The sequence below is a fragment of the Tasmannia lanceolata genome, unplaced genomic scaffold (genome assembly GCF_043159265.1).
Source record: "Tasmannia lanceolata isolate RefF3 unplaced genomic scaffold, GAP_Taslan_0.1 ptg000037l, whole genome shotgun sequence".
In the NCBI taxonomy this organism is placed as follows: Eukaryota; Viridiplantae; Streptophyta; class Magnoliopsida; order Canellales; family Winteraceae; genus Tasmannia; species Tasmannia lanceolata.
This window is the reverse complement of record NW_027518714.1, coordinates 48233008-48257691: the sequence shown is the minus strand read 5'-3', so window position 1 is coordinate 48257691 and position 24684 is coordinate 48233008. Positions and strand designations below refer to the sequence as shown.

At 45.3% G+C, this 24684-nt stretch overlaps 2 protein-coding genes across 5 annotated transcripts in view; both read left to right on the top strand.

Moving 5' to 3' along the window:
- ORP1D (OSBP(oxysterol binding protein)-related protein 1D) overlaps positions 1-20471 on the top strand; it is a 67066-nt gene extending 46595 nt beyond the window's left edge. Inside the window, exons 8-9 of one of the 4 annotated variants that reach the window (XM_077371343.1) lie at positions 18614-18777; positions 20374-20471. In XM_077371343.1, coding sequence (XP_077227458.1) covers positions 18614-18777; positions 20374-20431 — 222 coding nt within the window. In that variant the 3' untranslated portion in view covers positions 20432-20471. Of the gene's footprint in view, positions 1-18613; positions 19426-20295 lie in introns of those variants that run through there. The other 3 variants (XM_077371344.1, XM_077371346.1, XM_077371345.1) reach the window with 3 other exon arrangements.
- Positions 1702-4387, top strand: LOC143862101 (uncharacterized). The gene is made up of 3 exons (XM_077373097.1): positions 1702-3066; positions 3149-3591; positions 3682-4387. The coding sequence occupies exons 1-3, from the start codon at positions 2088-2090 to the stop codon at positions 4144-4146; spliced, it is 1887 nt and encodes a 628-aa protein (XP_077229212.1). The 5' UTR covers positions 1702-2087; the 3' UTR covers positions 4147-4387.
- Positions 20472-24684: the final 4213 nt, after the last annotated feature.

Genomic DNA, 24684 nt, shown 5'->3' with positions numbered 1-24684 from the left:
AATCTAGTTTTTTGTGTCTTTCACAAATGATAAAATGGTGGAAGGAAAAAAAAGAGAAAAATGGTGATTGTTCGTATGATATGATTTAATTAGCTAGAACTGCATTTTTATCCCGGGAAGGTGTGCTAGAACTTCGATGATGGTGGATCTGTTAGACCAAAAATCGGTAACAGGTACAGCAGTGGCGTAAGAGCTGAGAGCGAGCGACAAGGGAGGTTGAGTATGAGTCCTGCGGTGAGTGCTTAGTCCTGCACAAGGCAAGCGAGGTCAGAAGACCAGACCGGGTTTTACTCCGGACAGGCCCTTCGACACTCAAGTCAGTATGAGCAGGAGTGAAGGGGAGATGTCTTAAGAGTTTAGGGAGAGAAGGGATTTTCGCATTACCCATTAGTCTGAGCTTTAGTCCCCTATTTATAGGGAAAATCTGTTGAGGTGTCCTGGACAGGTGTCCAGGACAGGTGGCGGCCTGTGAGAGGCTGGATCTCACCTACTCTGAACAGGTGGCAGCCTGTGAGAGGCTGAGTCTCACCTACTCTGGGACAGGTGGCAGCCTGTGAGAGGCTGGGTCTCACCTACTTTGGGACAGGTGGCAGCCTGTGAGAGGCTGGTGTTTTCACACCCCATCAGTTGCCCCCCAGTTTTCCAAGTCATTGAAGGACTTGGGAAAGTGTGATCACTCGTTTTTCTGGATGGGGAGACGTTGTTCGGGGGTGAATCGAAGAATTTAGCACGGAGTCCGGAGTTCGCAGTCCGGATTTCGGAGTTCGGAGTTCGCAGTGCGGCGTCCGGAGTACGGCTTCAACCGGACTGGCTTCTGGCGCATCACAGAGTCAAATATCCAGTCCGGAGTTCGCAGTCCGGAGTACGGCTTCAACCGGACTGGCTCCTGGCGCAACACAGAGTCAAATATCCAGTCCGGAGTTCGCAGTGCGGAGTACGGCTTCAACCGGACTGGCTCCTGGCGCAACACAGAGTCAAATATCCAGTCCGGAGTCCGGAGTCCGGAGTCCGGAGTTGGGAGTTCGCAGTCCGGAGTACGGCTTCAACCGGACTGGCTCCTGGCGCAACACAGAGTCAAATATCCAGTCCGGAGTTCGCAGTCCGGAGTCCGGAGTTGGGAGTTCGCAGTCCGGAGTACAGCTTCAACCGGACTGGTTTTTGGCGCAACACAGAGTCAAATATCCAGTCCGGAGTTCGCAGTCCGGAGTCCGGAGTTGGGAGTTCGCAGTCCGGAGTACGGCTTCAACCGGACTGGTTTTTGTCGTCTTGTGAGAACGCGTTATATCCAGTACGGTTTTTCCGGACTGAATTTTGTCTTCTAGCGGCCAGTTCGGTGCGGACCGGACTGATTTTTGTCGTCTTGTGAGAACGCGTTATATCCAGTACGGTTTTTTCCGGACTGAATTTTGTCTTCTAGCGGCCAGTTCGGTGCGGACCGGACTGATTTTTGTCGTCTTGTGAGAACGCGTTATATCCAGTACGGTTTTTTCCGGACTGAATTTTGTCTTCTAGCGGCCAGTTCGGTGCGTACCGGACTGATTTTTGTCGTCTTGTGAGAACGCGTTATATCCAGTACGGTTTTTTCCGGACTGAATTTTGTCTTCTAGCGGCCAGTTCGGTGCGGACCGGACTGATTTTTGTCGTCTTGTGAGAACGCGTTATATCCAGTACGGTTTTTTCCGGACTGAATGCGGAGTGCGGAGTGCGGAGTGCGGAGTGCGGAGTGCGGAGATCCATCTTTGGGACGTGAATGTTTACGCGCGTGCTTGATCGTATTGATGGTGGGAGAATGTGTCCGTCATAAATAGGGGACACGTGGCGCAATCCGGATGGCCTCGAGATGCGTGCATCGCATTTATTACCCCACCGCCTCTGAAAAACTATATAAGGAGGTTTACCCCCCTTCACTTTTTACTTTTTACCTTTCATCTTTTTCCTCTTCTTGCTCTGGGAGTTTCCACTTCTCAGTTCGCAGCTCGCAGTCCACAGATTGCAGATCGCAGTTCGCAGTTCGTAGCTCGCAGTCGCGTTCCAAGATCTGTTAAGGGCTCCACTCACCGGTATTCCTCTCAGCCCTTCCTTTTACTATGTCTGGTAGTACTTCCAATTCCGAGTCCGGTACGGGGTCCTCCACTAGCAGTATTTCGGAGTTTAGGATGCCTCAGGAGCCTTTTTTGGCTAGTCCGTCTGATAGGATAGACCTTGTAGATAGTGACGACGGAGGGGATAGGGATGAAGTGTTCTTAGATCTGAATGCCACTCCTCCCTTGACTGGCAGTCTCCCGCAAGCAGGAGGGAGTGTTGAGAGCGACGTTAATGAAGCGTCCACAACATTCCATCCTGGCCGGGCGGTGGAGGTGATCGCTAGAGCGCGGATGGATGCCGATCCAAAATACAACTTGCGAGCTCTAGTCGAGGAGAACTACCTCACCAGGTCTATGCTGGGAGATATCAGGGATAAATACTGCGTGCCCCCGAGATTTGAACTGAGGGCAGCTATAGAGGGAGACAGAGCCTGCAACGAGAGCCAGGATCTCTGTATTTATGAGGAGTCACTGAGGGCAGGACTCCGATTTCCGTTGCACCCCTTTTTCTCAGCGGTGCTACGTTACTACGGACTAGCCCCGGCCCAGGTAGCTCCGAACTCATGGAGATTATTAGTTGGGTTTTTATACCTCGTCCACGGTCGGTTAGAGAGGAGTGTGACTTTGTCACTGTTCCGTGCTTGTGCACACCTGAAGAAGCATAAAGAAGGGGGCTGGATCTACATTAGCCAGCGCCCTGAGCGGAAGATAATCACTGGCATTCCTTCGTCGATTCACTCGTGGAAGAATAGATTCTTCTATGTTGTGGATCAGGAGGCCAGTGAGCCCTGGTCCGTCCCTCTAGTGTGGGACACTCCAGATACCTCAAAACTGAGTCGAAAGCCGCTCCTCGAAGGTGAGGACAGGATAACATTCGCCTTGATGCGGAAGGAGATCGAGCAATCGGGCCTCATCCGTTGTAAGGAGTTTTCTGAAGAGGCGATTCGGGTCGGGCTGGGCGTGAGTGCCGCGACCCCAGGACGTATGTAGCTAGACTTGTCTATGCAATCTGTTTATTTTTTATATACTTGCTTCTGACCGTTGGCTGCTCATTTGTCTTGCAGAGATGAAGAAACAATCAACCGTCGAGAAAATCAGGCAGGGAGCTCAACCGCGGGCACAAGAAGGTGCTCAACAGGCGCAGCAGGAGCGCCAGAAGAGAAAAGCGACTGTGCTGGGGAGTCCGGCCCCGTCACAGGGCATTCCTCCCCCATCCCAGAGGCCCAAGACTAAGGTGAAGCTAATAGGCCCCTTTGCTCAGGGCGGTGGCTCTTCTAAGTCCGGTGGTGCTTCTACCGGAGCCGGTTCTGGGGCTCGCCCTCCTGCGGGGATTAGTGAGCAAGTCTTTCGACCCAATTGGGCCGTTCTGAAGGATGACACTGCCTTAGGCGAGAGCCGGGTAGCAGCAGAGCTTATGAGCAAGTGTTTGCTGCAGAAGGACAAGCAACAGGTCCTTTACGAGCCGCCAGCTACAGGAGAGGAGGCTGTGTTGTCCTCCGCTTACCAGGTAAGGAAGTAGTGCTTCTTTTTTCTTAACTTTCTGCCCATTTCTTCCTTTCACCATACTGATGCCTGTTTCTTTCTGTTCTTTCTTCAGATCTTGCTATACTATAATGACCTCAAGGAGAAGAGTAAGAGCTTCTCCCAAGCCATTACTTCATCTGAAGAGGTGAACGGAAAGTTGGCCGCTGAGGTGCAGGAGCTTCAAACGAGCATCGGGCGAATAGAGGAGGAGAGGAAGTTGTTAAAAGAAGATCTGGCCGCAGAGAAGAGGAAACTGGCCAAGGCTGCTGAAGCCATGGAGGCTCAAAGAGGAAGGGCTACTGACAGGCAGGAGAAGGCAGTGAAAGAGGCCACAGAGGCAAAGGAGGCTGAACTTTTCAGCCTGTCGAGCGAGGCTTACAGTCTTGGATACTACGACTGCCTCCAGGAGCTCCAGGCCTGCAATCCAAATCTATTGATGCAGAACATGACTCTCCCTGCCAGGCCGAAGATTACTGATGAGGAGCCAGATACTCCTGCTGATACTCCTGCTGACATCACCTCTCTTCCAGATGCTTAGAGATTTTTTTTTTTTTTTTTTTTTTGTCTTTGTTTTGACCTCTTTTTGTAATGGTCCTTGAGACCCTACAGCTTTTACCAGCATGTTTAAAGTGAATTTTGTAATGGCCCTCGAGGCCCCACATATTCTGATCAATGAAATTTGTCTGTCTCTGATACTTCTCAGCTGAGTGATTTGCTTGACTTTGTCTTTTTATTTTGATAACCTGTGAGTGAGGCCGTTGATGGTCGAATTACGACGAACTGGTCTTTTAACAAGTACCCAAGTTTTGTGAACTGGGTTTCCATTGAGTACCCAAGTTTTGTGAACTGGGTTTCCAGTGAGTACCCAAGTTTTGTGAACTGGGTTTCCAGTGCGTACCCAAGTTTAAGAACTGGGTTTCCAGTGCGTACCCAAGTTTAAGAACTGGGTTTCCAGAGTACCCAAGTTTTGTGAACTGGGTTTCCAGTGCGTACCCAAGTTTAAGAACTGGGTTTCCAATGAGTACCCAAGTTTTGTGAACTGGGTTTCCAGTGAGTACCCAAGTTTAAGAACTGGGTTTCCAGTGAGTACCCAAGTTTTGTGAACTGGGTTTCCAGTGAGTACCCAAGTTTAAGAACTGGGTTTCCAGTGAGTACCCAAGTTTAAGAACTGGGTTTCCAATGAGTACCCAAGTTTTGTGAACTGGGTTTCCAGATATAAAAATGACACTGAATTTGCAAGAAGATTATTTATTCATAACAACAAATATACAAATTTACAAGATCACCTTTTCACGCCGGATAATTCGACTACTGATAATATTTCCTGAGGTTTTTGGAGTTCCATGCATGAGGTAATAGGTGCTCCTCCAGTGTCTCTAGCCTGTAGCTTCCTGGCCGGATAACTTCCTTCACTCGATAGGGTCCCTCCCAAGTTGGGGAAAGTTTCCCTACTTTCGTCAGCTGGGAGACGGCTGCCTTTCTTAGGACCAGATCCCCTGTCCTGAATTCTCTGGGGCGGATTTTGGAGTCGTGATAATTCGACACCTTCTGCTTATAAGCGGCGACCCGGATTCGAGATTCCTCCCGGATTTCTTCTAGTAAGTCGAGGTTGGCGCGGAGTCCGTCGCTGTTCAGTTGCTCATGGAAACTGATGACTCTGGGAGATGGGGTGCCTATATCAACAGGTATCACGGCTTCAATTCCAAAAGAGAGGTTGAATGGTGATTCACCAGTCGTCGTGCGAGGAGTGGTGCGGTAAGCCCACAGAACATGGTAGAGCTCATCTGCCCATCGGCCAGCCTTTTCATCCAGCCTTTTCTTTATCCCTTGAAGCAAGATCCTATTGGTTACTTCCGTTTGCCCATTGGTCTGGGGGTGAGCAACCGAAGTGAATCTCTGTTCAATCTCTAGGTCAGAGCAGAACTTCCGAAAGTTCCGGCAGTCGAACTGTTTGCCGTTATCTGTGATTAAGGCACGGGGAATCCCAAATCTGCAGACCACTGCCTTCCAGAAGAAATTCTGTATATTCTGCTCAGTGATCTGGGCTAGAGGTTCTGCCTCCACCCACTTGGTGAAGTAGTCGATTGCCACCACTACGAATATGCGCTTTCCGGAAGCCGGTGGAAAAGGACCCAGAATGTCCATCCCCCATACTGCAAAAGGGAGTGGACTGATAATTGGGGCCATCGCCACAGCAGGCTGGTGGATGGTGGGGGAGAATTTCTGGCACCTCTCGCACTTTTTAACCAGATTCAGCGCGTCTTGTCGTATGGTGGGCCAATACAATCCTCTGAGGAGTACCTTGATCGCCAGGGCTTTGCCCCCCAGATGTTCTCCACAGATTCCTTCATGAGTCTCTTGCAATGCGTACGCGGCGTTACTTGGTCCCAGACACTTCAGGTACGGGAGAGTGTAGGACCTTTTATACAAAATGTCACCGCTGAGGGAGAATCGGGCGGCTCTCTGTATCACCTTACGGGCTTCCTTCTTATCTTCGGGAAGTTTAGCGTCCCGTAAGTAATGAATGATCTCATCCATCCAGCACGGCTCGTTCTCCACCTGCATTATATCTGCGGCTTCTCTTTCGATGCTAGATCTTTGTAGAAATTCCATACGTATGCTTCCAAGAGTGGTGTATCCAGAAGCAGCCAGCTTCGACAGTACATCTGCTTTGGCATTTTCTGTCCGTGGTATTCTGATGACCTCGAAACTGGCAAACCGGCTGGAGAGTTGATGAACCTTAGCAAGATACTTAACCATACGCTCATCTCGGGCTTCGTAGACCCCTTGGATCTGATTTGCTACCAGCTGTGAGTCGCAGTATGCTTTTAATTTCCGGGCGCCGGTATGAATTGCTAGGTTCATTCCGGCAAGGAGGGCTTCATATTCTGCCTCATTGTTGGACGCACGGAATCCGAATCTCAGAGCATAATCCGCAGTGAACTCCTCAGGCCCAGTGAGGATGAGGCCTGCTCCACAGCTGTTTTTATTTGAAGAACCATCGACATATACTTCCCAAGTTGGTGTGCTGGTCATGGAGTCCTGCTCTGCCAGGGGTTGCAAGATTTCTGTCTGAGTTTCTGCTATGCATTCGTCAGGAACCGCTTTCTCTGCAACTGGGAGTTGTACCGTTTCAGGGTCGGCGACTTGCTGGGGGATGGTGCACTCTGCTACGAAATCTGCCAGTACTTGGGCCTTGATGGCTGGCCTTGGAGCGTACTGGATGTCGAACTCGCTCAGCTCTACGGCCCATTTCACAAGTCGTCCGGAGATATCTGGTCGATGGAGTACTTGCCGGAGCGGCTGGTCAGTCAAGACCTTTACAGTATGAGCTTGAAAGTACGGTCTTAATTTTCTTGCGGCCATTACCAGCGCGTAAGCCAATTTCTCGACCCGCTGGTACCTTGTTTCTGCGTCGTGAAGAACCTTGCTGACATAATAGATTGGTTTTTGCTGGCGGTGCTCCTCGCGGACGAGGACAGCTGCCAGTGCCGTGGAGCTAACGGAGAGATATAGAAATAACTCCTCACCTGGCTCCGGCTTTGTTAATAATGGCGGGGAGGACAGATACCTTTTCAGCTCGTCGAAGGCAATCTGGCATTCTTCCGTCCAGGGCGCAGTTTTGAGGCCCTTAACCGCACTGAAAAAAGGCAGGCATCTCTCCGCCGATTTGGAGATGAAGCGACCCAGCGCCGCTATCATTCCCGTGAGCCGCTGAACTTCTCTGATGGTTCTTGGGGCGGTAAGCTCTATCACAGCTCTGATCTTCTCGGGATTTGCTTCTATCCCTCGCTGACTCACCATGAATCCCAAGAACTTCCCCGAACTGACACCAAAGGTGCACTTGGTGGGGTTGAGTTTCATGTTGTGCTTCTTGAGGACCTGAAATGTTTCTCTGAGATCAGACACGTGGTCCTGTGCGCTTCGACTTTTTACCAGCATATCATCCACATACACTTCCATATTTCGGCCGATCTGGTTCTGAAAAAGTCTGTTCACCAGCCTTTGGTAAGTAGCTCCGGCGTTTTTGAGGCCGAAGGGCATGACTCGGTAGCAATAAGTCCCTTGATCTGTGACGAATGAGGTCTTTGGTATATCCGATTCGTACATCCTGATCTGGTTATATCCGGAGAAGGCGTCCATGAAGCTCAACAGTTCATGACCCGCTGTGGCGTCGATGAGCTGATCAATCTTCGGGAGCGGATAACTGTCCTTGGGACAAGCCTTATTCAGATCAGTAAAATCGACGCAGGTTCTCCACTTTCCATTAGTCTTCTTGACTAGGACTACATTTGCTAGCCAGTCCGGATATCGAATCTCACGAATGAAGTCAGCCTTCAGAAGCCTCTCCACTTCTTCTTTTATTGCCTGTCGCCTTTCAAAAGCAAAGTGTCTCCTTTTCTGTTTCACCGGTCTGCAGGTTGAATCGACACCAAGCCTATGAGTGCTGATCTCTGGATCGATGCCGGGCATATCGGCAGGAACCCATGCAAAGACATCTGCATTGCCCTGGAGAAACTCGGTGAGTTGATGTTGAATGCTACTACTAAGGGAGGAACCGATCAGAGCGACTTTCTCACCGTCCTCCGGGCACAGTGGGATGGAGAGTAGGTCCTCAGCGGGTTGAGTACCCCTGAGTTCGTCCCTTACATCAAGCAGTTCGATTGGCAGTGATTCCACTGCGTTTTTTCCTTTCAGTGCCATTGCATAGCACTCCCTTGATTGAGGCTGATCTCCGCGAACTTCCCCCACACCATTAGGGGTTATGAATTTCATTTTTTGGTGGTAGGCTGAGGCGACTGCTCGGATCAGATTCTGGCCAGGCCGTCCCAAGATAGCATTATAGACCGAGGTGGCCTTCACTACCAGGAAGTTAACCATGGCGAACGCTTGACATGGTGAATCTCCGACAAGAACAGGGAGCTCGATCTGTCCTACCACTTTTACGACCTCTCCGGAGAAGCCGAACAAATCTGAGTTCGCCGGCCTTAGACGGTCGTCGCCTATCATCATTTTCTCGAAGGCATGGTAGTATAGAATATCCGCTGAGCTCCCGTTGTCTACAAGAATTTTCTTTACCTCCCAGTTGGCAACGAGCATGGTTAACACCAATGCATCGTCGTGGGGCAAAATAAGGCTGTCCAGATCTGCGTCTGAGAAGGAGATCTCATTCTCCGTTCTTGACTTTTTGCTGGTTGTGTGAACGGCGTTAACTTGCCGTGCATATGCTTTTCGAGCAGCAGAGGAGGTGCCCCCGGCGGCTGGTCCGCCCATGATTGTATTGATAACCCCCCTTGGTTGAGATCGGGGTGCCTCAGGCTGCGCGTCGGTGACCTGAGAAGTCTTATCCTGAGGAGGGGGCTGCGGTGATCTTCGAGGGCTACGGCCCTGGGGACTCTTTCCTTTGCGCCCTTGGGTGCGGCCGTCATTCTGGATGTATTTTTTCAAATAACCCCGGCTGATCAGCTGCTCGATTTCTCCCTTGAGCTGCCAGCAATCCTCTGTGTCATGGCCGTGGTCCTTGTGGAACCGACAGTACTTTGAAGGATCTCTTCTGTTTCCTTTGGAGATCATTCTAGGCGGCCACTTCACAAACTCCTCCTCACTGATCGCTGCCAGTATGTGCTTTCTAGAGGTATTGAGAGGTGTGAAGTTCTCTTCTCTTCTCTGAGGGGGTGGAGACTTCTCTTTCCTGGGAGGTTTATCCTCCCTACGCTGTTTAGGCAGATTCTTCTCTTCAGAGGTTATCCTCCGGTTTGAATTAAGAGCTGCCAGTGTTTCTTCCACTGTTATGTACTCTTCTGCCCCGGCCATGAGATCCGCCAGTGAGTGCGGATTTTGCCGAGCCACCGCTCGACGGAAATCATCAGATCTTGCACCGGTGAGGAGTGCGTTCATAGTCGCTGAGGGATCTAAATTGGGCACCTGTAGTGCCTCCCTGTTGAAGCGGCGGACGAACACCTTCAGGGGCTCATTGTCTTCCTGTCGCAAGGCCATCAGGGAAGCTGTTGTTTTCTTTGGCCTGCGGCTGCTCATGAAGTGGCGGACGAGGTCCTCTCCAAAATCGTCGAAATTGTTGATGGAGTTTGGTTTGATCCTGGAGTACCAGTCTCTTGCCGCGCCAGTGAGCGTCGTTGGGAAGGCTCTGCAGATGAAGCCGTCGGAGGCGCCGTGGAGGAGCATCATTGTTCTAAATGTCTCCAGATGATCCACGGGATCGGTAGTGCCGTCGTACTGAGGGACGGCAGGCATCTTAAATCCTCTGGGTGCTGGAGCACTCAGGACATCCTTAGTGAATGGCGTTCTGCTTGAGAACGCTCTAGAGGCGGGCCGGCTCTGATCCTTCGCCAATTCCTCTATCCGGTGGTTCATCTCCTCCATTCTCTGTAGCAGCGGATCCGTTCTGCGGTCTGGGGACCTGATTCTTCCCACAAATGGGCTTGCCGCAGAACCGGAATGACTTTCCGGACTCCTACGACGAGGTCGAGATTTTGCCGGTGGCAAACGATCTTCGTGAGGCCGGCGCCTCTGCGTGGAGCGAGACCGCGATCTTTCGCGGTGATGAGGTTCTGTCTGGGCGTGCCTCACTATGGGGCGATAAACTTGTCTAGCGGAGTGATGAGTTCTGCCCTCCCCGTGACGTGATGACTCTCCCCTGTGGACTCCTTGGGCAGATCGCGGGGCCTCTGGAGGAGGTGGAGGGGGTGCTTGAAGTAGTTGTTGGTACTGACCAACAAGGGCCGTCATCTGCTGGAAGAGGGCTTGGACTTGCTCCGAGGTGGGCACGGGATTGTGGTGCTCCGAGCGAGAAAGGCTTTGGTCGGCAGAAGCTGCCACTACCATCGAGGCGATTCGACCACTCCGGGTCCTGCGAGGTAGCGCGGCTTGGTCGTTCTGCGCAGAAGCTAATCGCGCACTCTTGCGCCCTGCCATTTTGTAAGTGAGATGTAAGAACAGCTTTTAGTTCTTGGTCCCACGGATGGCGCCAATCTGTTAGACCAAAAATCGGTAACAGGTACAGCAGTGGCGTAAGAGCTGAGAGCGAGCGACAAGGGAGGTTGAGTATGAGTCCTGCGGTGAGTGCTTAGTCCTGCACAAGGCAAGCGAGGTCAGAAGACCAGACCGGGTTTTACTCCGGACAGGCCCTTCGACACTCAAGTCAGTATGAGCAGGAGTGAAGGGGAGATGTCTTAAGAGTTTAGGGAGAGAAGGGATTTTCGCATTACCCATTAGTCTGAGCTTTAGTCCCCTATTTATAGGGAAAATCTGTTGAGGTGTCCTGGACAGGTGGCGGCCTGTGAGAGGCTGGATCTCACCTACTCTGAACAGGTGGCAGCCTGTGAGAGGCTGAGTCTCACCTACTCTGGGACAGGTGGCAGCCTGTGAGAGGCTGGGTCTCACCTACTTTGGGACAGGTGGCAGCCTGTGAGAGGCTGGTGTTTTCACACCCCATCAGTGGATATGGGTATTTATTTTACAAAAAAGAGCTGATTTGCTCTAGTCAGAAAGATCTTAAAGATTGAGAGGGGTTTCATTGATTCTATAAGCGTTCTTGTATTCCAATCTATCAAACCCACGGTACTTCATTTCCAGATAAAATTCTATTACCATGTACTAATGCACCATATACTGTTTTTCTCCAAAACTGAATTCATAGTTACAATTTACAAGCGAGTGGAAGTGTAGGCAAAATAAAAGGAGATTGAGAATTATTAGTCAATATTACAATTTACAAGGGTAGGCACTTGACAGGCCAATACAACATAAAAGAGATTCAAGAAAACAATTGTCAAGCAATATGTACTTATTGTGCATATATCGAGAATGAAGAAAACCTGAACCCGACCCGAGAAACTATCTCGAGTAGGGTCGGGTTTAGAAATATCAGGTATTAAAAAAAATAAAATAACCCGGCCCGACCCGAGTTGCAATCCTACCGGTGGGTGCACTAACGTAAAATCTTCAGGTGGCTAGGAAACAAGCCAAGGTGGAGATTGTTTGGAAAGTTGCCTTGTTTCCCATGTTTACTTTCTTGTGGGAGACCAAAAAAGGAATGGTTTTTTAGATTTTCTAAAAACCTAGTATAGAGCCCATTTTACTCACATGACCAAAGTGTGGTTGCTAGGGCTTTTTGGGAGTGAGAAAAAAAGAAAGAGAGAAGGAAAGAGGAGAGATTGAGAGAAGAAGATTGGGCCTCAGGGGTTGATGGTGTCCCATCTACAATTCGTTGATGATTCCATGGCTTCATATGTGACTGATGCAGACAAGGTGCTTCAGCTAATGGTTCTCCGGTGCTATGAAGTCGTGAAGGGCAAACGTTCAATTTTCATAAATCTAGGCTTTTGTCGTCATTGTACCAGAGGAGAGTGGCTGGTGGCTGGCTTACTTGGGTGGTCTATGGACCAGCTTACAATGACTTATCTTGGTCTTACGTTGTGTGAGGAAAAGCCCCGGAAGGTGTGGATCTGATCGTTGAATGTGTGGAAAGAAGGCTTGATACGGAGAAGCAGAATCTAGTCTCACTGGGAGATAGAATAGCTTTAATAAAGTTGGTGTTTGTAAATATCCCCATTTATTATCCTTAGTTTTCAAATGCCGGATTAACGCGATTAAATACATTGAGCATATTCAGATGAGGTTTCTTTGGGCGGATCTCAACTCAACAAAGCCTTTGTCCCAAACTAGGTATCAGACGATAAGAAATTCCATCTTGTGAGTTGGGAAGAGGTGTGCAAACCCATCAAAACCGAGCCTAGGTATCAGAACTGAGAGCGGTGAACAAGGCTCTTCTTGGGAAATGATTATGGCAGTGTGGAGAATAGAGAAGTCAGCTTTGGACCAAAGTTATTTGCAGTAAATATGGTCCAACCCCCAGCAGCTGGATCTTACAATTGGCTCTCTGATGACAACTATAGATTTAGTTGTTCGACTTTGTGGATGGAAATCCTAAGGCAAAACCACAACTTCAATAAGAGGATCAGATTCAGAGTCTACTAGGGGACAAGGTTAAATTCTGACATGATGAACGGTGCGATGCGACACCGTTTGTTGACTTGTTCCCATATTTGTTTATGGTGGCCTTAGATTAGGGGTGCAACTCAAGTTGGGCTGGGTTGGGTTGAGGCCAACCCAAGGAACCCATTTTCCAACCCAACCCGACCTGACTCGGCCGGGTTCAACCCAACCCAATCCTAGGAACAATTTCCTCAACCCGACCCAATTTCCATATTGAATCGTGTTTAGACCATCTAAATATGTTGGCTCCACTTGTACTTCCTCTGCTGCCAGTACTTTTGCAAACCCCTTTACTTACCGTAGGAGGAGACGAAGCCGTGGAGACGTGGTGGAGTTAGGGTTTCGTGGATGAAGAAGGAAAGAAGAAAAAGATTTAGGGTTTCTACTTTTTAGGGTTTCATTTTCTGAATTTTTTTGGGAAAGACAGAAAGAGCCGAGCGGTATTTGTGACTTTCCCTAAAATTCTTAACTATTAAAGTCTAAAAGTAAAAGACTGAAAGTCTAAAACCGTAAATATCAGTAAAATTTGAAAAAAAAAAAAAACTTAGTAGAAAATGGTCGGGTTACAATTAGGGTCGGGTTGCCCGATACGCCAACCCGACGCAACCCAATTTTCAGTCGGGTTATAAATTCCGAACCTGCAATCCAACCCACTCCGAATCCAAAGCAACCCGCCCAAAAATCGGGTTGAACCCGTCGGGTCCGGGTTGAACCCAACCCAAGTTGCATCCCTACCTTAGATAAGGATGTTTTCTTCCAAGATTGTTTTGATCATGGTTTTAAATTTTGGCCGAAACGTTTCATTTCGGCCGAAGTATTTAGTTTCGGCCGAAATATTTCGGTTTCGGTGAAAAACGAAACGAAATTCACAGTGAGTCGGAAAAGTACCAAACTTCGCCGAAACGTTTCGGAAATTTCGGTGAAACGTTTCGGAAATTTCCCACCGAAATTTCGGTGAAATTTTTACAAGATTTCGTCCTAAATTTCGTACCGAAACCGAGATTTAAAACCTTGGTTTTGATTGGGTAGATGAGAGGGTGTCCTAAAAATTTAACTTCAGGCGAAACTTTTTTTTTATAGACAGATCAGCATGGGGGCCCAACTTTTGGAGATTATGGAGTCCTGCTACATCAATAAGACTGACAAAGACAAAAGGCTATGCATATGGAGCTTGTCTGGGGCCTTCAACGTCAAATCATTCTACCACCACATCGTGCCTAGTCCTCCTACACATGCAACCAGAGTGTGGAGTCTACCTGCTCCTCGTAGGGTCTGCCGTGCGATGTGGACAAGGTTTGTGACGCGATGTGTACTGGATTAAGTTCTAACAGACAGCTGAAATGGGATCGTAACCTATTGCCTAGCCGAATAGCGTAGTAACTGGAACGCCGTTAGAGGGAAGCACCAGAAGAAAAGCTACTTAGATATGGATAAGGTTCAGACCGATGAGGGACGTGTAACTGCCCTAAACACCCAGCCTGGATAAGCCTAAGTGCTAGCCTTGCGGGAGCCTCTCATGATAAATGGTGTGATGCTGCACTGTTGGTGGAGCTATTCCCATATTTGTCTACAATGGTCTTGGACAAGGATGTTTCCATCCAAGATTGTTTTGATCTGGTAGATGGGAGGATGTCTTGGAAAATTAATTTCAGGCGAAACTTTTTTGATAGAGAGCTCTGCATGGTGGCCCAGCTTTTGAATATTCTGAAGTCCAACTACATCAAGAAGACTGGCAAAGACAAAAGGGTTTGGATCTGGAGCTCGTCTTAGGCTTTCAATGTCAAATCATTCTACCACCACACCACGCTTAGTCCTCCTGCCTTGTATGTGGCCAGAATGTGATGTGGGTCCATGCATTCTGCTAGACCGCCTTCCTAGACAGAATCCTCACAGTGAATCACATGTGTAATCGTAAATTGCTTATAATTGAACAATATCCTCTTGTGTGGAAGTTGGGGAGTCCGTGGATCGTATTTTCTTCCTTCCGAATTTTTGCGAGGTTCGAGATGTCCCGAGTCTTTCCTCTTCCTTGGCCGGAAAAAGGATTATCTGGAGAGTGGTGCTTTTGGCTACAAAATGGGTGATATGGAAGGAAAGGAATTTTAGCGCCTTCAGAAGCTTGGCAAAAAGTCCTTTCTTCATTTATACAGAGTTGATCGCTCTAACCATCTCTTGGGTGAAGATCTGCCCCCTGCTTTAGGTTCATCTCTAATTATGGCCTTTGGCTTGGAAAGAGTGAGATTTGTGCTAGTGGGGAGCACATAGAGATCCATTTCCCCAGTTGGGGCCCTCCTGAACCAGGGATGGTGGAGTTTAAGGCTGAGAGAGTTAGTGGAATTCTTAGGGATGAGAGAGCAATGACCATGATTACAGATTTTAATGAAGCTGAAGTGAGGACAGCTTTGCGGGATAGCTTGATAATTTATGATTTCCTTCCTTCTCGAGGGGATAGATTTCTGATGTACCTTGTTTCTCCTCTTTGCTTTTTCTTTTTGTCTTTGTTTTTACTCTTTGTATTGACCATCTCAATTGTCGGTTTCTATGCATTGATGAAATGATATACTATTAAAAAAAAACATCAAATGCATAGTGTCACGCCTGTCTAATAATTCAGTAGATGCCACACATAGTGGTATAGTATACACTAATACTTTTACGGTTTTGATCTCAGTATGTGTTTCATTGGGGATGAAAACAGAAGCATTTATGTTGTTTCAGATCGGTTTCGATAAAATTTAAAACTACGGGTGCAAGTGACCCATCACAAACAGATGGCCTGGAGACTACAATTAGGACAGTTGAAGTTTTTTGTTTTCTAGAAAATTAGCTTATACGAATAGCCCAGAACTGGAAAATGACTATCATGAACATCTTCAGAAGTCGTCGGCCTCTTCCTCCGAAGTCGTCGGCCTCTTAACTCCGGCGTCCGTTGTTTCAGGATTCTCGGTGGACTCCCTTATCTGTTCACGTGGCTTTAATCTTGAAACACGATGAATCACTTCCAGAATTTTCTTGAAGCAGGATGCCATGCTCTGAAAGTTTTTGAATCCTTGGGAATCCTCAATATCTACTGTAGGAGGACTCTCAGTTTATTTGGGCAAGGTCATAACCTGAATAGGTCTCAATGGGCTCCTCTCAGATCCCACTCAGGGTCCTTGGGTAGCATCAAGGACAGGGATACCAGAGTGCGACGACTGGAATTTGGGGCCAGAAGAATCCCTGGTCGTAGAGCTTCTAAATTTAATCGGCGTCCGCCCCCTACTGGCAGTGATTGGATGTGTTCCAAATGTCAATACAGAAACTTTGGTTTGCGAAATGCCTGCAGAAAATGCTTAGACGTCAAAACTAACTTGGCCTCAGCCATGGTGTGGAGGCCTAAACCTTCTCAGGCTGATGTACATGCTGACCCATTAGCACTTGAGGTTCCGGCTTCTTTGATAGAAGAAAGAAAGAAATACGTAAAGAGTTGCCTCATTGGAAGCTTGAAAGCTGGAGCTTGGCTGCTGGAAGATGTATGTGAGTGGGGCTAAAAAATGTTGGGCCTGCCGGAATTGCAAAAGCCTTTCTCTATTAATTCAGTGGATATCCTTTTCTGTTTTGAATCATAGTCACAGGCGAAGACCATCCTCAGGCGTGGAGGTGCTGCTCTGGGAGGTCTCTTTTCTTCCCTCCAGCCGTGGTTTCCAGCCTATAATACGGGTGCTCGAACTATCAGAATTAGATTTTATGATATTCGTCTTCATGCCTGGTCAACGTCAACTGTGGAGGCTCTTGGGCAGCATCTGGGCCAGGTGATCCAGACCCAGCTTTCTGGAATTCACGACCACTGCATGTCTTTTGCCTTAGCCTTGGTCATAACTCCCCTTTGGAAATCTATCCCCTCATCCATTAATCTGAGAGTGGATTCCAGTATTTATTCTGTGGGAGTTAAGATGATTTCTTTGGATAGCATTAATAGTTTGGCGTTGTCGGTTGTTGGGGAATCAAGCAGTAAGGATAATTTGGAAGTTTGCAAGGGCTCCAATCAAATCTCCTGCGTCCGACTGCCGACGATGGTTGTTTCACCAGAAAAGGAGACGGGTGCTAATCCCGATACTTTCGATCTACCCGGGGAGCCGTTGTTGGGCCCCGATTTGAATTTTGAATCTCCCAAGCCTTCCGCCACCAACTCTCCCAGATTGTCAGAGAGTAGGATAGCTGCAGTGCTTGATAAGTGGGGTCAGAATGGAAATGGATCGATACGGAAAACATTAAATGCTGCAACTCGTGGCGAGAAAGGAAAAGCATGCCGAAAGGATGTTGCTGACAGTTGTACTTTGACCTCAGCTAAAGTGAAAAAGGTGCTAAAGATAAAAACTAGATTTAATAGTGAAAACAAAAAAACAAAGGAAAAGCGCACAGGAAGAGGCATCGTACCCTATGGAAGTATTAACTTGGAAATACAGGTACTAGCTACTCGAGGTGGTCTTTCAGTGTTTACAAAAAAACGCAAAGATATTTTTAGGAAAGAGGATCATAGGAGGAGGAGATTGATTGCTGACACTCAAAAGCTCCTTCAAAAGTTTGATACTTCTAGTTCGCCAGTTATGTCCGGAAAGGGATTAGCTCAAGGTAGAAATTCTCCGGTTGCCCAAGAATTTGTTTATGAAGCTGCAGACATTGAGCTCCTGAATGACCTTCGTTATAACGAAAAGCTTGCTAGAAAGGAGTCGCCAACCCTTTGTGAGACCTCTCTTAGCCCGTTCAAAAAGCTTTGGGCCCAGCTTAAGAAAACCTCTCCCAGCAACACTGGTCTCGTCAATAATTCTGAATCGACAAGTGACAAGGAATTGCATCTACCTCTACTTGACCTTCCCATGTTCAATAAAGTTCTAGAAGAGGAAAGACGCACCCGCCGGCACCTCTGGGAGGAGGAAAGAAAGTCTGTTATTAAGGACCTGGAGGATAATCGGTTCAACCTGAATCCTGAGGTATTTACAACCTCGGTTGATTCAGGCCGGATAGATGACCTACTTCCTGAGGGAGCGAAACGGACTACTAGGGATGCTAAAGGTAAGATAAACAGGTTGATGAAAGCTCTGACGATTCAAGTCAGGGATCTTTTTCGGAAGAATTCAAAGACCTGTTATCGATGGGGGATGTATTCGGGATTAACTATGATGAAGACTTGGGGGCAACCAAAGACATGTTTCTTGCAATGAAGGTAAGAGATAAGGAAGAGAAGACGATAAGAGAAAAAGAAATTGAGAAGAAGATTGGAGAAGGTGCTTAAGCATCTAGGTTAGAAGATGGACACTGATCTCTCCCTCAGTATAATGCCTGATGGAGGTAATGAAGTCTTGATTTAATCTTATGACCCTTGTTGAAGTTCAAAATTGGATCGTGGTAGCGTAGAGGTCAAAGTCCATCCAGAAATTCATGATACCTCCTGCTTAGTAGCCTTGTGATTTGTCTGCTGTTATCCAGAATTTTTCGAACTTCAGTAGCCATAGCTTGAGAGATTCGTTCTTCCACTTAGGTTCCCTTGCCTGGATACTCTAGTTTTGCTTTTCTTATTGGAGGTCTATATCAGTCCTGGAGTTTTAGAGTTCAATTTGTAAGGTTTTAGAAGCTTGAAGTTTTGATAGTTCTCAGGATTTATAGTTTACTTGTAGCTTCAAGAGGTATTGGCTTAGAGGACCCAGAAGGTACAGACGAAAGGTTTGAAAAATTGCTATGACAAGATGTAAAAAGAAGATATTATAGAATAGAGGAAAGGAAAGGTTGTGTTCTTTTGCAACTCATTTTGGGTAGTTTTCAATTGGTTTCGGGTATGCCCGAGTCAATCCATCTTAATATTTTGTAATGCAGGATGGGACCCCTGGTCCCGAATGCAATCTGAATATTAATGAAATATGTCATTTTTCAAAAAAGAAAAAGAAAATTAGCTTATACTGTGTCTAAATTATACTGAGCAATTTGAATTGAAATGTTAATGTGATGTGGCACAGGCAAGGAAGTTGCAGGAACAAGGTTGGCAGCCTAGGTGGTTCAAGAAAAACAAAGATGATGACTGCTATCAGTATGTGGGTGGGTATTGGGAGGCCAGGGAGCAAAATCAATGGGATGATATTCCAGATATATTCGGCCATACTGACACCCCACCATCTGTAGAGTAAGAGTTCCTTCTAAAGCTTTCTGTAAATTTTTTTCCCATGGCTGTATTTTGTGGACTCATTAAGGGAACTACAGGTGTAGATGTTAGCGCATATAAGAAACTATCATACCCTTTTTGCATAGCAACTTTTCAGCATAGGGGATCATAAAGGTCTTTCAACAGATCTTAGATCTTCATATGCTTAACATTAACAACGCATTAACAGTTATCAGAGGTTAGAATTCGTCTTGTAGTGGATTTCTCCAGAAGACTGATACAATAGATGGCCGCAAGCTTAAACTAGCATGTCAGTGTAAATTGTGATATCCTTCCACTGATACAGATATAGGTGTAGCTTATTTTGATCAGTTATTAATTGCTTGATACAGCATTTGTATGGCATTTTACCATTTTAATTATCTTGTACTCTTTTGTAAAATTAAGCATCTTGTCCTTCTTTATTGATATTACTGTTCCAGACATGTGTGACAATGCATGTTACAAGGTGTTCGATGTGATTAAACCATTATGGATGACTTTCTTGCTTATGTGATGATTTCCAAGTTGTCACACATGTTACAAGGTGTTCGATGTGATTAAACCATTATGGATGACTTTCTTGCTTATGTGATGATTTCCATGTATGTATTTGTACTTATTCTAGCATTTTCTGAAGTTTCATCTTAAAATTTCGTCATTTGTGTATGTATTTTTTTCTAAGATTTAAAATTTTCATCATTTACATATGCTTCAGTACAATTCCATGATTTTATAAGATTTCCACCGAAACTGAGATGGTTCTGTTTCCATGCCGACCAAAACTGAAATGTTTTTGTTTCTGTGCCGATCGAAACTGAAACCAAAATTTAAAACCTTGGCTCGATACACTTTTGCACACTGCACTTGAATCTGAAAACCAAGACTTCGCCCACAACTTTCACAACGTCCGATCTTCCATTAGTGCTCTTGGCATTTTGTGTAACTTTTCAATATCAAATATACGTTACTTAATCTTCGGTTCCCTACACCACTTAGGCACTTAGGCACTGTTTCTTTTGGATTTGAGAACCGATTTTGAGCCCAGAACTGGTTTGAGTCCCATAATCAGTTTTGGACTCAAAATCGGTTGTCAAAATCCACAACGAACGGGCCTTATCTTTAGTCCAACTTCTAAATAAGCCTCTCATGCCTCCATTGAAGTGAAGAAGCTTGATACCCAATGACAAGCGAAAAAGAAGGCTCCGCATCTTAGCCTCCCTTTCTCTTCACCCCATCCATCGCCTCTAAGCTCCATGATGGCACCTTTCTCCCTCAGATGGTATGAGATTACAAGGCATGACGAGGGATCTAGTAGCTTGTTGAGTTCCTGTCGAGACATTCTGTTTTCAATTTTTCTTTTGCTTTCCTATATCTTAGAAGCGTTGCGAAATTTTTCCGAAGAAATCATCCATTTCCTAAGTGAAGATCTACTAAAACTCTTGCAAAAATTATTAATGAAGTCCCTCCTTTTGTTAATTAATCACCTTAATGTTGTAGAATCTTAGTAGAGACCATATAGTACAGATAGAACAGTTGCAGCCTAACAGCTCCTTCCCATATTATAACTGAGGATAGATCAAGAATCTCCGGGACACTAGCGCCTGCTCCGGTATGCTTAACTTCGAAATTCTAATGGGATCCAGCATTTGTGCTGGTATGATCACACCCTTTGTTCTATTGAATTTGTCATTTACATTATTGTCATTTATATTTATTTTATTTAAATTCTTTTCATTTTTATTTCTGCACTTTTTTTTATTTTTTTAAATATAATATCTCCCGTGGATGTTGTACCGCTTCTCAATGCATACATAAGTGCATAATATCCTCTAAATCACCTTTTTTTTACTGGCAATATGCTCTAAATCACTCTTTTTTAATGGCAATGTACTCTAGTTCACTTAGTCACCTTTCCTAAGCTGAACCTTGCGCATCTGGCGTGTCCTTAATAGGTTGTCTCCAAAAGATGTGACCTATAGGGTTGCAACTTCGGTCGGATTTTACCTGACCCGCATCAACCTTACCCGAAAAAACTGTGGGTCGGGTTCAAATATCACGGGGTCTTGGGATGGGTAGGGTTTGTTCTTGATTGTTTTTTTATTTTCTATGCTCAACTCAACTAAGCCTTTGTCCCAAACTAGGTCAGGTCGGTTTTTTTTTTTTTCTATTCTATAATTAATAAAAATTAGAAACTCTCAAAGGAAAAATCCTTTCATCATTTCCACATCTCTCTCTCTCTCTCTCTCTCTCTCTCTCTCTCTCTCTCTCTCTCTCTCTCTCTCTCTCTCTCTCTCTGTGTGTGTGTGTGTGCTACGAAGTGTCTTTGTACTGTTACTTTTAAAAAAAATGTCTTTGTACTGGTGCTTCATTTAATATATGAATATGTTTTATAATACTTCTTTTTTTTTCTTTCTTTTCAAAATTTTCTTTCAGTAGGGTGTGAGCTCATTTTAATCTCAAAGAATCATCTGCAATTGTCGGAAATTTGGTCAATTTTGGCGATATTTGAAAAAAAATATTAATCTTTTTATTCCTCTCCCAAATTTCAGCCGAAATTACTAAAATTTCAGTAATTTCGGCCCAAAAAATCGACATTTTGTGTCTTTACTGAATTTCAGCCTAAATTCTAGGACTTTGGCTGAAATTTCGGTTTCGGCTAGGTCCGAAATAACTCGAAACCAAAATTTAAAACCTTGATTGTAGCACAGTGAGAAACACCCACTGTAGATTTGAACCATCCATTTGATGAGAGTTCTCTTTTTGATTTCTGATAAGCTGAAAAAAGATTATGTTAGTCATGAAATATTAATTTGCAGTAACATATGTATTTTTCTTTTTTCATTTCTTTTTTTGCTGTTAAACGTGAACTGTTGCTGGATGGAGATGTATATTTAACAAGAATTGTACATAGGAGATCCGAAACAAGAGTGCCAATTTAACCGTTCCGGTCATTTAGAGGTGAATATACTACCACTCTTTATATGATGATAGGCCTTATGGTCCATTATTTTTCAAACAGTACTGTGCGGCCCACACTACAGGATGATCCAAACTGCCCATTAGATGGGACACCCCAAAAATCATTCCCATAGGTTGATCCTAACCCTAAATAGGTTGTGCCCCATAAAATCATTTCGATAGGTTGATCCTAACCCTCCAATCTATACGGGTTGGATCATCCTGTGGTGTGGGCCGTACGGCACTTTTTGAAAAATAATGGACCATAATAAGTTCTTTCATCATGTAAAAACTCATTACGATGAGGATGCTTTTTTCATTGCCGATGACGAAAAATTGATAAAAATCTGAGAATGGAAATTCGCCAAACTTGCCCATTGCATCCGCTTTTCCTTCACAGATTGCCTTCATGGGGTGGGCATTTTAAGCTTAATGTGTCCTTGTGCACTGATCTGATGGTTATGATTGTTCCCACTGTGGTTTTTACCCACATCTGCCCAAGTAGCAAACCTCTTGATAATATTCCATTCAACAGACCAGTGCACAGGTGTTAAATCTGCGATAATGTTAAAAGCCCCGACCTGACCCAATAAACTATCTCGGGTAGGGCTGGGTTTATCAATAGGGTTTTTTCCAGTTTTTTCAATAAAAACCCGACCCGACCCGACCCGAGACACTTTCTCCGGTAGGGTTGGGTAGGGTAGCGTAGGGTTCTTGAAAACCCCACTTGCCCGACCCAAGTTGCAACCCTAATGTGGTTGTTGACTCCAGTGAAATTCCTTTATCAATTCGAGGAAGATCCTTATTGCTCGATTGGCTGCTCAACAGAGCATGTATGAAATATATCATTTGCTGCACCGAAAGAATATGTTTTGAAAAAAATTATATCTTCGATGCTCCAAACACGATGAGCCTGTTTGTTTTGGATTTTCCGAAACTTAGGTCCTGTTCGTTTGGTTTTGGACTCGCAATAGGTTGTCATAATCTTAAACGAACAAGGCCTTAAATTTGAGTCCAATAATCAGTTTTGGACTCACATTCCGTTCTCAAAAACCAAAACAAACAGAACCGAAGCGTTGGTATGCATTGATGATGCATTAAGAAAAATACTGACCAGACTATTGACTCTTCTTGCATAAAAGATATTCAATTTGGGCTGCATGTTACTCTATCCATAACCCTATGTGGCAACTAGACTCTTGGCACACACAATGGCTACCGATTCAAATCCCGATTGGCACCCAGTGTTTTAATAATGGCACGAGGTTTGTAGTATTTTATTCATGAATTCCCAAGGGTTTCATAAATTATTCGATCAAATCATGCGAGCCACTAGTTGTAGTCACATGAGACAATCCTAATCGAGATTATCCAAAGTTACAACATCTTCAAATCTTTTATTTTAATACTCTCTCATTTCTTGGATTTAGCAAGAACCAAATTGTAAGGGAGTGGGTGGTTTTAAAACCAGAGAGAAGAATCATGGCATTTGGTAGAGACTTGCTAGAAATGGGTGGTCAAAACAAAGTGGAGGTGTTGATAGTGATTATGATTTTTATATGCCTTCCCTTTCTTCATCAACCATACACAGTAGGTAAGCAGATTTTTGGATGTTAATTCACTCCTTAACAAAGAATTTCTTACCAACTATTCACTCCCTAACAAAGAATTACTCTACTCCAAATTCTATGTAGAAGGAGCAATGGGATTACAAGGCCAGAGGCAACCAACAGGAAGGAAAGCTGGTCAAGAAGCAAAATCATGGTGGTGGTCGGAAGATTATTCTCCGGTGAGGCGACGGCGACATGTGCATAATAATTTAGACCCTTGACTCTCTCTCTCTCTCTCCCTTTACATTTCTTTATGTAACCATCTCAGTTTATATGAGAACAATTAGAGATTCATATGATTATATGTCATTGAATATGGGTCTTTGCATAATATTTCCTTTAGGCTCGTTTTCTTTCTACGTAAAATGGGCCTAAAACAAAATTTAGGCCCATTTTACACTTAAAATGGGCATAAAATTCAACCCATTTTAAGTCGGAAGAAACGGGGCCTTCAATGAGTTTTTTTCTAGTAATGTTTCTATACTTAGCATACAGCATGGATTTTCATGGGACGCCATCGGGACCAACTCCATTGGACCTGTAGCAAGCATGTCTGATGATCTGTGTAGTCTATGTAGTGAGCCATAACCCAAAAATTGCGGCCATTAGACATATAATCTCAATTTTCATATATTTTTGTAGAACTTAGAAATATAAATATTAAGAGGGCTGCTACCAAAACAGGCCGTTTGCCAACAAAAATAAAAACAATGTGGGACACTTGTGCAAACAAAAATTGAGCTTGCATCCCATGCCATCCAACAAATCAGGTGAAGATGACCAAATCTTTGGTCATTTTTCACCATTGTCTTTATTTTCTGAATGGGATTCCATCTTAGAAGTGTTGAATGAAAATATTAAATTAAGTTGTTAACTAATATCTTGAGTTTGGAAGGAAGCCCACATGGTATGCATGTTTGCAACACATAACCTTCAAATTTTAAGGCTCCTTTGGTTATTTAGAGTGAAGGTCCCTCTAAGTAAAAATTGAATAGGATTGATTCGAGTAATTAATCTTTTTTTAGCGTGTAAAAAAGGAGGAAATTTTAGAAATATTTTTCCTCTCCTGCAATGGGCCTTAGGAATGAAGAGTCAAATTCCATTTTCATTTCTCCAGGCACTCGACCCATTCCATTCTATTGTCCGTACGGACGTGGTAGAGAAGAAGGGCTGAAACATGATTATGTGTTGGGATTCGTTGGAGCCTTTTACAACTTCCAACAGATACAACTTTTTTTAAAGAAGGGGACAAACCAATCCCATTTGTAAGAAAGAAAAGTTGTTTTACAAGACACCACTACTTATCCTTTGGCCCATT